The sequence below is a fragment of the Heliconius melpomene genome, chromosome 13 (assembly GCF_056956725.1).
Source record: "Heliconius melpomene rosina isolate 202511_hmr_F chromosome 13, ASM5695672v1, whole genome shotgun sequence".
NCBI classification, from domain to species: Eukaryota; Metazoa; Arthropoda; class Insecta; order Lepidoptera; family Nymphalidae; genus Heliconius; species Heliconius melpomene.
In genome coordinates this window covers 1,729,568-1,743,393 of record NC_140401.1, presented here as the reverse complement: position 1 = coordinate 1,743,393, position 13,826 = coordinate 1,729,568, and the positions used below count along the sequence as shown (strand labels likewise).

General features: G+C 29.5%; 2 protein-coding genes across 2 annotated transcripts in view; both read left to right on the top strand.

Annotated features, from left to right (window-relative positions):
- Nucleotides 1–5,190, top strand: part of LOC146532414 (uncharacterized) — a 41,014-nt gene extending 35,824 nt beyond the window's left edge. Inside the window, exons 40-43 of the mRNA XM_085195792.1 lie at nucleotides 12–100; nucleotides 768–938; nucleotides 1,273–1,359; nucleotides 1,737–5,190. Coding sequence (XP_085051918.1) covers nucleotides 12–100; nucleotides 768–938; nucleotides 1,273–1,359; nucleotides 1,737–1,876 — 487 coding nt within the window. The 3' untranslated portion in view covers nucleotides 1,877–5,190. The remainder of the gene's footprint in view (nucleotides 1–11; nucleotides 101–767; nucleotides 939–1,272; nucleotides 1,360–1,736) is intronic.
- A 1,530-nt stretch (nucleotides 5,191–6,720) lies between these two features.
- GC (gamma-glutamyl carboxylase) lies at nucleotides 6,721–13,575 on the top strand. Its single transcript, XM_085196203.1, has 9 exons — nucleotides 6,721–6,733; nucleotides 7,092–7,256; nucleotides 7,835–7,990; nucleotides 8,631–8,796; nucleotides 9,114–9,299; nucleotides 9,920–10,083; nucleotides 11,045–11,448; nucleotides 12,300–12,771; nucleotides 13,094–13,575. Exons 1-9 carry the CDS (start codon nucleotides 6,721–6,723, stop codon nucleotides 13,465–13,467), a joined length of 2,100 nt encoding a protein of 699 aa, XP_085052329.1. The 3' UTR covers nucleotides 13,468–13,575.
- The last annotated feature ends 251 nt before the right edge of the window (nucleotides 13,576–13,826 follow it).

The following is a 13,826-nucleotide window of genomic DNA, read 5'->3' as shown; positions in this document are numbered from 1 at the left end:
ATTTTTTAAAGAGTTGACTATGGACATGAGGAAGTAAAAGTGAAATTCGGAAATGATCCTAGAAGATTCTCCACTCTCACTAAAGAGTTTCTTGATGACGGTAAGTTCTTATAAATATAAAAAAATTAATAGGAAAGGTAAATAAAGGAATAAATAAATGTTCTAAATTCTAATGCCTCTCAAAGCATGATCAAATTAATTGATAGATGCAACTAAAAATTGTTATTCTAAGAAATTATTTTCATACTAAGTAATTATTTTGAGATCAGTTGTGGCGCAAGGGCACAAGCGTGCGACTTTAAATACGACAGGCTGTGGGTTCGTTTCTCACTCGAGGGAATGAAATTATATTTAATATTTTTTATAATTTCTTCGTTCTGGTAACGCTATGTTAAGGTCTGCCACTCAACACGCAATGCCTCCAGAATTCGGCGGAAAGTGGGGGACGTAAGCGTCTTAACAATAGGTCATATGTCAAATATGATCGGTGTTTTAACAATAGATTTCCAGGTTCCTTTTGGCTATTCTGCTGGGCGATAAATAAAAAGAATGTGAAACTGTCTGTTGTTAAATTACTTGTTGCAATCTATAAATACTATAAATCGATTGTACTAACAATATAAACAAACATAACACAGAAAATATAACATATTATATTGCTTTGTACATTCCACGTAGCTATTTGTAGATCCGCCTTCACCTTCCGTGCACTCTGTCTACTCTGCTACTCGAAAAGTGCGTACCTAAAAAAATATCTTTGTAACCAGGTGAGGGGAACGTGTGTGGTGTATCAGCAGTGGAGGTGGAATGGACGAGAGGCGCGGGCGGCCGCTGGGAGATGAAAGAAGTTGAGGGGTCGCAGCGTGTGTACCCCTGCGAGCTGGTGCTGCTGGCCATGGGCTTCCTGGGCCCGGAGAGATATGTCGCTGGACAGCTGGGTAAGACACAGATACACACATACAAACACACACGCACACATAATAACAGATACACACAACTACACTAGAACTGTGCAAATTTTAATTGCAATAAACAATTAAATACTATCCATTTTCCTTATCCAAGCGAGAGCGGAACGTGACAATTAGTTAAAAATAAATCTAATTATTAAGATATGTGTGTGATTGACCTTTTAAATTAAACATTGCTTAGACTAGACATATGTCACACAAATTCTATATTTTTATATGCCTAAAGCGTTTTTAAAACACATTTTATTTTGGTATAATAAATTAACTAAGTATATTTATTTAATAATAAAATCCTTTACAGATCTGCCACTAGACGCTCGCAGCAACGTGGAGACAAGCAAGGATAACATTTACCAAACTCCATTGAAGAATGTATTCGCTGCAGGAGGTAAATTATTAAACATCAATTATAATTAATTTGTTAAAAATTATTCCATAAAAGTGAATGCCTATCTATCTATACTTTTTTATACACGAGTATGTGCAATATAAAAAAATCAACTGGTTTTTAATCTATAAATAGCACAAGAGGAATCCAATACAAATTCAGTTGATTTCCAAAATGTTTATACCAGAAATTTAAAGTAATTGTTTTTTGTTTATGGTGGTTTATAATTTATTTATCGAGGAATTTATGTAACCCACAATACCTGCTTTCAAAGTTACCTACCGCTCTTAGAATATATCATTATCACTATTTCTATCTGGCTACAGAGGCGAAGCCGCAAGTAAAAAATAGTACAATAATACAATTAATCTTTCTAGATTGCCGTCGCGGTCAATCCCTGGTAGTATGGGCGATATCTGAAGGCCGTCAAGCGGCACGAGCGGTTGATGTATATTTATCTGGTAAATCCTATCTGCCCGGTCCCGGTGGAGTTATCTACAGCCATCAACCGAATTAAACGTATCAACCTATCAACGGTTGTCAATTTATCAACCTTTCAACGGTTATAAAGTTATCAACGATTGTTCTATCAACGATACCAAACTCAATGCCATCAACCAAGTAAATCAATAATAAATAGTGTGAAGCGCAGAAACATATGAAAGTTATTTATTTAGTAACGTTTTGATTATTTATATTTATTATGAATATTTAATATTCATAGTTTTTTTTTTGTTTAAATCATTTTGAAATTATGTAAAGAAAATAATAAATGTAAGAATAATTTGTTCGATATATTTAGTTTTATATAACAATGAATAAATACGAAATTGTGATAGACATGTAATTATTTAATATTATTATTTACATTTTAAGTTTCAAAATTTAAACTTTTGAGAAGATAGTATATTATTCTAAGTATATTTTTATTAATGAATTATTATCTCATTATTGCTATCATTATTTTGTTGAATATTAATATATTCAACTTTTAATGAATCTTTAAATTTATTTTATTTATAAGATTTTCTTGTCATAAGCTCTAAATAGTATCGAATATTATACAAAAACATATTTAAAAAATAATCTATTTTTCAATATACAATTTAAATAAATGTCTAAATCTATACAAAAAAAATAATAAAACAGATAATATAACATATTAGAACTGCTTTATTTATATGAAATAATAAGAGATGTAATTGCCATCTATGAATAATATATTTACTTAGAAAAACACATTCCTATTCAATGTTTTATATATAAATAAATATTTTTAGTTGTTATTTATTTCGTATATAATAAATAACAACTAAAAATATTTTTCCGTTACTAGTAATGATTACTCTCGTACTTGCTATATGTTAATTTTCGGGTAGTTATAGTTTGTTGTGGGTGTCGAACCCACAATCTTTGCGTTGACTCTCGCTTGCGTCCCTGCGCTACGACGGCCACATATTTTTATATATTATATTTTCAAACGCAATATCTTGAAATTTAGGACCCCTCCACCCCCCTAACGTGTGGCATAATTTATGGATACAAAACAGATTCTTGCACAAACCTTACAGGTTATTTTATTCTTGAAATATATATTTTTTGCTTATACATAATATGTATTTTAAAACAATTTTCAAGAATATTATTATTACTATATTGTGCCAACTTCAAAAAAATACCTTTACGATACCCTTATATGTAAGTTCTAAGAAAATAAATAATAAAATTGCCATTGTAAAATAATTTCTTAAGAACGACGCACACCAGACACAAACATCTATCCATAACAGCGTCACACGTAATACACACTGTATTATACAAATCGTAAAATAAAAAAATCCGTTTAAACTGTTGGCGTATCTTGATTATTTTTCTTATGTATAGGTTTGAATCTTATCCCTACATGCTGTTCCCGGATACACATATTAGAATTTAAAACTTATATAATGAAGATCCTTGTAATATATATGTTTATATACAGTAGAGACTCGATTATCCGATCCCCTGTTATTAAAATTCACTATTTTCCAGATCATTTACCAGATAAATTAAGCATTAGATGCATGATATTTGTTTAAAATGTAAACTGACAAATTATAAAAAAACATTTGAGTATCTCTTTAGATTCTTAATAAACATAACGAAAGAATCACTTGTGAAGTTTAATTTGATATATAGTAATATAAATTACGTAATATTATTTTATACATTCGCTTATCCGGACTTTTAGCCTTCCAAAGTATAATAAATAATTATTCTGGTCAATTGGATTCTTACTCTACGAATGTACAATAAATAATTATATTTATGTATCTCATTGTTTTAGAACAATTGATTTTAGATAATTAAGTAGAGTTGCTTAGTCATTTTTTAAAAAGTTTTCATTTTGTATGGAAATTACTTTTTTAATTTTCATTTATTGAAATCTAAGATAGTAGTTCCGCAGAACGATTTATATTTTAACTGTGATTAATGTTTTATATTTAATTCGATGGTGTTTCGTTTTGACGTAGTGTGTGCGCGCTTGAAAAGTTCCTACGTTAATTATATTTGCATAAAAAAAAAATTCTGAATGTTGGCGGTAACATATTGAGTTTTTTTTAATTATGTGTATTAATTGTTAGTTAAACTACAGCTTAATTGTTTATTATCCATAAACAATTAAGCTGTAGTTATAGGTAGAAATTATATGTAAATTTATCATCTATTAAATGATTATTATTAAAATGTAAAATTACATAAATGTTTTTATAACTACTTCTTAAAACAGATGTATCTATTGTAATTGCAATGATATTATAATAACTATTTAAATAGATGGAAAAACCATTTTAAATAGAACAATATTCATATATGTTTATTTGCCTTTGGAATTGATTATTCTTACGTAATTCTAATTTCAAATATTGTTTTTAATGTACGTGTGTATCTAATTTTTACTTTACACTCGGGGGAATGAATTTGGGTAACACCAAAGTGAGAAAATGAAATAGACAAGGTGCCGCGTTTAGTTCCGTGACTCAACATAAACAGGTGCCTACGAAACGGAATATTTGAACACTCGGTTTCCGTAGCCAGGTGTGCAGACAGAACCTCGTGCTATATGCGAAATATATCTATAAATACTTTTTTTTCTACGTTACCGCTAATATTTCGAAAAAATTAGTAAGCTTTCGTAGGTTAAGTTTTGATTCGTAATACAAAGTAATGTTTGCAAATTAAATTATTTACTATACGTACAAAGTAATGTGTGTATAATCTATAGTTATATAATATTAATAAGTGATATCCCATAAAGGTTAAATATGTTAACACAACTAAAATGAATAAATATACACCTATAGCTTAATACTTATATATGTATAGCAATATATATAGAGACCAGCTTCGATTTGTTTCGTTCAAACCTGTATATTATGTAATAATGACGTTGAAAATTATAATAGAAATAGTTGTGAGCTATATGATATGAAATATCTTTTAAATCATTTCTTTATGTACAGTGTACAGATTTCTTAAAATATTTCTAAATTCTTTTAAAACTCCTAAACTAAAAATCGTTTTTTTTTTCTTTACTATAGAATGTTAATTGCCGTCTTTTTTTATAGTAATTCTATATACATATGTCCATATACATTTTTTTTGTATAAATTTTTAATTGATATATAACTATGTTATTAACTTGAATTAAGTTATCCGTGCTTTAGAAATAGACTTGAACAGTATTCGTTTACATGCTTTTATATATTTTCAATATTCAATTTAGTTTTTTTTTTCTGTATCTCATTATATAATTGTTTTTTATTTGCAAATAAATGTTATTATTATTTATATATTTTTTTTATTTTTTTACCCCATTCTTAAATGAATTTTAGTTTATCTTTGTTTCATTTAGATAAACAACATTGGGTATATACATAAATAATATGATGGTTTTAACTTCATAGCTTTTAATGTAGTACTTTTAGGCCAAGCTTGTCGCCTTAAGCGAAATCTGCTTTAAAATATTCCTAAGATTAGATATCTCGTGAAAGATTATCAGTAGAAGAAGGTAGTATGTATTAGTTTACTTGTTGAGAGTTACAATTATTTAAATTATCATTGACAATAATAAATGTCTATTGTAGCGGAATACAGCGTTGGTGTACTATTAATGGATATATTAAAATATTTCAGCACATCATTTAGTTTTATTTAAATAAAATTCAAAAATGGCCCTTTTATAATCATGCGCACCTACACTAAAACTTAAAAAGTTCTATTTTGTCTTTTTTATATAGATAAATAAGTATAAATAATAAATTAATAACATACATATCAATATACAATATAACTGAAAGGTCTGTCTGAGATTTCAAAATTATAGAGTTGTTTAAGTGTATGTACTTAGTTATTTGTAACATACCAAAACAAACAAAAAAAAATTGTTTGTCTGACTTTCTGTTTGTACGGGCTTATCACCGGGACAGCTGAACCGATTCGGTAGTTGAGCGACTATTAGGGCTTTAGACTTTAGGGCTACTTTTTATCCCGCAATTCTCGCGGGATCGGAATTTGCACGGCGAAGACTGCGTTTGTTGCGGACATGGATTTAATTTAAATTGCATTTGATCTGAAATTTAGCAGAAACATAAATTTAAATAAAATAAATATAAATATTCATATTGAATAGTGCTTACGTACTAACCAAAGTAGGAATTAATTAATAAATTAAATCAAAATAAACTGATTGCCTGTAAAGTCAGCAACGTCATAAAAAAACATTGATCAAAAACTTATGCTTATGAGCTGAGATCGTACCATCAACCTACTACCTCTAGAAAGCGTCATTCCCTAGAAAAAAAGCCTTAAAGTAATTCTATAACCACTTTTATTCATTTAAAAAACAAAGTAAATAACATAAAGTTACTGTCATCATAACAAATATTTATAATGCGACATAAATAAAGGTGACTACACGGATAACGTGTACTTACTCGATCGTACCTCGTATGTACTTACCTAATGCAAATATTTTGTTTGTTATATTAATTTACTTTGACGGCATCATGTATTCAATGGTATGGAAGTATCGTCTCCTATTTGCGTGACATGCGTTCATACATAATTATTTTGACATAAATGATTTATGGTAAATTATGGTAAATTGAATTGAAATAACCTAGCGGTAACGGTCTCCCCTTTTACCCCAGTCTTTATAGTGACTTCGGTGAAAGTGGAGGATCCATTATGAAAAACTTTCTTGAATCGTGTAAGTAATTACTTTGTGATGGATATTTTTGGTATGATGAATTAGATTTTTCTTTTAAACAGAGTTCAGTGACATATCGCTATCTCTAGTCACTCCCAAATCCTCTATAAATGTCTGAGAAACGTGAGAATAAACTATACTAGGATATTGCTGCAGTTTCATCTTAATATACATTGCTACTGAGCGAGATGCATAGGTACCTTTTTCAGCTACTTAAATATATATATTTAGTTTTAAAGTACGGCATTCGATTTTTCTCTAGTCAATTTTATTCAAAAAAGCGAATAAATGTACTGAATAATAATAATTTACAACAATCTCCTATAAACAAGGTTCATATAGTTTGTCGCCCAATTTACTAAAAAATATTTAACTTTTTCCGTGAAAGCAGTAGTCTAAAGTTTCCGAGAAAGTGTAATCGTAAGTTAAATATGGATGAAAAAATATTTAATATTATTACTTATACTCAACAAAATTTCAGGCTTCAAAATAAAAATATGGATTCAATTTTTTCTCCAAAAATTAACTACAAAATTTCAAGAACAATTTGGATTTCACATAAATGAAATATCGATTATGAAATTAAGTCAATATTTAAATGCGCCTAAAGATTCGTCCAGTTTAGCGATAACAAGAATATTATTTGGTAAGTTATTGTACCTGTATGTTAAATAAAATCATCCCGCATACAGTACGGTAGGCAGAGAGAACCTAGTGTTAAGACACTCTGTTCTCTACTTCCAGCCCACAAACGTCGTGTTACAGTCACGTCACACCTGCGTCACGACGACTTCTATGTTAAATATTTGTCGAATTTCTGAATTTTAATTTGTTTTTTAATTACTTTTAATCTCAATCTGCACACATTAATTGTACATGCAGTTTGACTAGAAGTCTAAACTAAAACTAAAGTAAAAACTACTTAGGTAATAAAAAATAGAGATAAAAACTAGGCACTTTAAAATTTGTTTATTAATTTAAAAGTGTCTCGCTTTTTTATCTTTATAAGGAACATAAATATACATTTACAAAAAGGCAATTCAAATATCCGGACTCTGTTAGAAATTTAATATCTAATTATTATGAAGATTATGTCTAGTTCTAAGTTAAGTAGCAGATAAAAACAAATACCTAATGCTAATAATTTTGGTAATAGTCAAAAAACAAACGTGTCGGTAGTATTTGTTTATAAAATGTACATAAAAAAACTATCAACTCTATCAGGAATCGCAATGTTATTTGACATACCAGACGAGCGTGGCGGTGCCTTTATGGAGAAACGTTGGGGGGAATCCACTACTTGTCGTTATCCTCTCATCTCCTTTGTAAAGGCTGTACCAATGCCCTACATGGCGCTGGTTTATGCAGGTCTTTGGATTGGTAAGTACAATTTATATTTTAATATTCACTTCTTGCAGGATCTTGACAAGGGATTTAACTAGAAGAGTCTATAATATAACGTGTGACTTAAAATACTTGATAATTAGAGAAAGAATATTCGATTCTCTGAACCTGTCTATTAATTATTTTTTTATAGAAGAAACTCGAAACACTGGTAAAATTAAAATATATTTTTTTAATACAAGCATTCTCTCGAAAGAACATTGAACTTACAAGCATTACGTTTACTAAAAATCCCCTTTTTTAACCGACTTCAAAAAGAAGGAGGTTATCAATTCAACTGTATTTTTTTTTTTTAATTTTTTTATTTTTTTTTATTTTTTATGTTTGTTACCTCATAACTTTTGACTGGGTGAACCGATTTTGATAATTTTTTTTTTGATTGAAAGGTGCTTCCCGAATGGTCCCATTTTTTTTTATCCATGTCTGACAATGGTATCTATGAGAAAATCACATAAGTCTTAAATTTGCATTAAGTATGTGCGCGACAAATAGACGAATAACTCAATGTCGCGCCAACCGATTTTGATGATTCTTTTTTTATTAGAAAGGATACACTTTAAGGATAATTTGGTGAAAGTTAGGTTATTAGTTATGTTAAATATGATGTTTTTTTTAGGCGCTTTAGGTATAGTGTTGGGCTACAAGTACCGCTGGAGTGCGTCCACCTTCACTATTTCTTATTGGTATTTGTTCCTAATTGAAAAGAGCTATTGGAACAACCATAGCTACTTATTTGGGGTCGTAGCCTTTTTGCTCACCTTTACTGAAGCTAATTCTTATTGGTAAGTATTTTTTTAGTTTCACGGTACTACTAGCCCGAATACTTTCCGCCGAATTGTCAGGTCTTGGCATGTTAAGTGCGCTTTGTCTAACAAAATACATACATTCCCCTGAGTGGTCAAATCGGTGAATCAAAAAGAACATTAATATAAATACAATTATAAAACCCATTTAAAATAATAAAATATGTATTCTTTAGCAACTTTTTCTGTTACTAAGAAAATATTTTAAGTATCTCAATTTTATATGTTTAATTAAAATAAATTTTAAAACAAGTACTTAACTCGTAACTAATCGATAATAAACAAAATTATTTTAGGTCCTTAGACGTTTATTTAAATCCTTCTCAAATGAAGGCGACGGTGCCATATTGGAATTATTTTATTTTAAAATATCAATTTTTCATACTTTACTTCATGGCCGGCTTAAAGAAAGGGACTGCAGAGTGGTTAACAGGATATTCGGTGCAAAACCTTAGTGAACATTGGGTTTTTAATCCTTTCAAGTAAGCCATCATAGATCTATAATTTTCTATTTTTTTATCCATAATTTTCATTGTGTGGCATATCAAGTAGTATAGGTAGGTAGGTAATTGATATGTATTATACAAATATACATTTTATTCTATTCCGTAGGCTAGGCTAGTACAAGTTACAACCTAATTTATAAATCACTTTATTATACGTTTTTAGATTTCTAATTGAAAAACGTTGCGTGTTGGGCGACGGAACCGTGTTTGAAAACCAGACCGGGAAATGAAAATGTTCCTTTTTGATTTTTAATAGCACGAGAATGCACTAGTGCGTATTTCAAACTTTTTTTAATCGCCAAAATCGGCTGCGGTCGCTAATTTTATGCATCGCCACAAAAAATACCTACATACATTAATATAATTTCTAAATAATTTACATTTTTCTTGTTTTGAAATTATTATTTGTTGCTCGAAGAATTTTTTTTTTAACACTTTTAAAATATATATTACCTACCTTTTTAAGTAAATGCTAATTTATTTAAATATATTTTTTATTTTTCTTACTCATGTAACAAAACAAATTGGAAAATTTATATAAAACATTATAATTGTGCCTTATGTTTTTATAGCATTAATTCAAGATATGTTTTCAGATTGTTTTTAACAGTTTCCCAAACAGATTTTCTTATAGTTCACTGGTTTGTTTTTGCTTTCGACCTGACCGTGGCCATTTGGATGATGTGGGCTCGCACGCGACATGTCGCTATGGTTTTTTGTTCTTTATTTCATTTGATGAACAGTAGATTATTTAGTATCGGTAAGTATATTATTAAGTTTTAAACTAGTATACATTATAGTATACAGGTTCAAATAAAAGTTTAGCTTTGTATGGTTTAACTCATCTCCTGGACTCTCCTCTCAAATGGAGGCATTGCGGGTTGAATGGACGACCTCAACGCCGTATTGACCAGTGGTTACTAAAGTGAGGATATAAAAATAACAATTTAAGTAATCTTTCATCCGAATAGGTTAATAGATGAGTAGGAATGGGTAATAGTAGGTACTCGGTACCTCTAAGGATGGTATGTAATATTTGATCTAGTTATTTTGATATGATGATTTTATATGGATAAGTATTATATCTACGTAATAGGCAGAGGGAACCTTGTGTCAAGACACTCTGTTCCCCATTTTTAGTTTAGCGGCGGTAATCAATGACGCGCTTTATCTTGTTACGACGATGAAATTAAAGTAATACACTCTCCCGACTGGGAACGGAACGGAACTATATAGATAATTAATAATAATTTAAATATTATCAATCCCCGAGCTGGAATCTACCTCACAACCATCGCATTTACAGTAAAACAACACAAGTACAAGTCAAACTACGCTACAATGGCGTCGGAAATTAAGTACATATAAGATGTTTAAATGTTATAAGTTAAGTTGTTTAATTAAATTAGTTAGTGTGTATTATTTCTAATTTAACTTCGAGTTTTTTCAATTTCAATTATTTTTCTTAAAATAAAAAAAATTTAAAAATCATAACCAACGTTATAAAATCATGTAGCTTGTCTTGTAATGTAATTGCCCCTAATTTATAGAAATAAATTTACCCATAATATTTTAATATATGCATGTAAATTATTCACTATGTATGCATATAAATATACAAATATTTTCCGCTTCTTTTATAAAATAGAAGAATAAGTATATTTGATATCTTTAAACTATGATATAATATCAAAAAAATAATCAATGAACAATTATCGCAGGTATGTTTCCCTGGGTGTGCTTGGCGACAATGCCACTGTTTTACCCGTTCGACTGGCCGAAATTTATCATAACATATGCGGAAAAGACCTCAGTAACAGTGAAAGGAGGAATTCGTAATTATTTATACAAATTGAAATGTACTATAAACATTTGTCAGCGGAACATGACGAAATTACCAGAAAAAAATATCGCAACGGAAGAAAAAACTGTGCGTGACAATGAGAATGTTCTTAAAAATGATAAAGCTAAGATTGTTGAAGAAAACGAACGAAATGTTGAGTTGAAAGAAGAGGATGAACAGAGAGATAGCACAAATAGGAATATGAAGAAAATAACGTTCGCTTTAATAATCTTCCACGTTGTGACACAAGCATTCTTGCCATATTCACATTTTATTACGAAGGTCAGAGTTTAACACATTAAAATTTAACATTTTTATTTTATTTATTTTTTACTTTTTATTAACATGATACATAATAGTAACGCAATAATAAGAAATGATGAATGAATACAGTTTCGGTCCTCACCTTGATCCATCAATCGAATATCAGCAAAAAGTTTATATTTAAATTAGATTAAAAAAAAATAAGATTATTTACCGTATTATATTTTATCTAGGAGCTACAATACGACAAAATACTCTTTAAAAAAAGGAAGTCATAAAGGATAATGACAACCAGTAACTACTGAAAGTCAAGATATAAATAAGCAAATTTCTTAAATTGTCAACACTAAACTAAATGTACATACTCGTAATATACTTCCTGATGATATTTAACACAATATACATGTTCCCGCTATTTTATTTGAACATGGCGAATTAAAACGTACATAGAGCATTGAGCGAAAATATCTGCATTTCTTAAGCTAATTGTTGAAAGGTTATGCGCAAGCTGAAGCGTATGTACCTAGTATTTTTTTAACTATGACAGCTATTTTTATTGTAGTAACAAATATCAATAACTGGTTTCTCTAAACTTTATCGAAAGCTTAGAGGAACCACATTACAATGATTTTTATCTAAGATATAGGTATGCTTATGAGTTAAATCTCCACTCGAGGAAATGAATATTTATTTAAATTTATATTTTTATTTGTCAAAGCTGCGTGTAAAATGTCTTAACATTTTTACTCATTTCCAAACTAAGAATAGGCTATAGTTGATGATTAAGGATTTGTTAATTAATTACTTATTAGTAATTTATCCTACATAGTAATATTTTATAACTTAATCATGTCTTTAAATTTCATCAGGGTTACAACAACTGGACCAAAGGTCTCTACGGATATTCTTGGGATATGATGGTCCACACATGGGACATAGACTCTGTGGTCGTTAAAGTCGTTGATAATAATAATCAAGAGACATTTTACGTGGACCCTTACATATATTCTCCAAACGACAGATGGACAAGACATGGAGACATGGTGCACCAATATGTTAAGTGTCTAAAGAATAATATAAAACTAAATGATAGACGTTTCTCCCAAAATATATCCATTTTCGTTGATGTTTGGTGTTCAATGAATGGTAGATTTACACAACGTATGTTTAATCCTCACGTGGATTTGTTAAATACATCCTGGTCGCCGTTTGAGCCAGTTTCGTATCTAATGCCGTTACTGGATGAAGCATTGGAGTGGCGGGGTGTTTTGCACGAAATAAAGGCGGACGTACATGCTTGGAATAATCATAGTGATGCTATATTTATAGCTGATTTTCCAGGTGAAGTATTCATACAAATAATTAAGTTCTTTATTTGAACGTTCAGATACTTGGACTAATATTTCTGTCCTGCTATTTAATAATAAAAAAAGGGTACATAATTCATTCAGTAACCGCTTATCTGTCGAACCGATATATGCCATGTGCTCTCCATAAAATGTGACATTCCCGAAGTGATTATTGCGCAATAAACTAAAAAATGAAAGGAACCGGAAATTTATAATCATTTCTTCACTTCAGTCAAAAGAAGTTCTCCCACTCACCCGACAATTGTTTGAACGTCAGTTATTATAATTGCATTCAAGAACTGTTTTTTTTTTAGGTTATATCCAAGAAAAGTATATTCCAATAGATCTATCTAACGTCACTATGACTGTATTAGACGGATTGGTGGCATATGAACCTGAAGTTACTATATTGTTGAACGGACAGTCTTATCAATTGGAAAAAGGAAATAAGATAATGCTGGCTTCTGGAACGTTCCATAAAATTAAAAACATTGGGAAGACACCTGCATATTATATGTACACATTCGCAAATATTACTGAAGCAACCAGCTTTGATACTCCTGCGCCTAAACCAAAGCTACCGATTAGTCAAGAATTATTGAGACGGTTTAAAAACATGATAACTTTCGGAAGCTTGGTCGTGACAAATGTGTTCCAAATATTGTTTCAAACAAAACATTGTTATTAATAATTAATTATAATATAAAGAAGTATCTAAATTTAATTCTCTTCATAAGACAAGGGTAAATTATTTATCAACACGTTCATAAATAATAAAATATAAGTAATAATTATATAAGTTGTTTTATTTTAGTGTAACTATCTATATAGACTCATAATTTTTGTTCAGGTAATGGTTAGGCTTAATTGTAAAAAGTAGTCAAATTAAGACACCGAAAATAGGGTGTTAATCCAGTCGTCTATCGTTCCAAGCAGAGTTTAAAAATCATATTAAATTGAATAAAATTATTTTAACATTAATAACAAAAAATATATTAAAAACTTGTATGTTATGTTATTCATCTTATATTATTATTTAATGTTGCA

Coding starts and splice junctions, on each gene's coding strand:
- GC (XM_085196203.1), top strand. Junction 7,257..7,834: donor GATAACAAGAATATTATTTG/GTAAGTTATTGT, acceptor CAACTCTATCAG/GAATCGCAATGTTATTTGAC. Junction 11,449..12,299: donor ATTCACATTTTATTACGAAG/GTCAGAGTTTAA, acceptor AAATTTCATCAG/GGTTACAACAACTGGACCAA.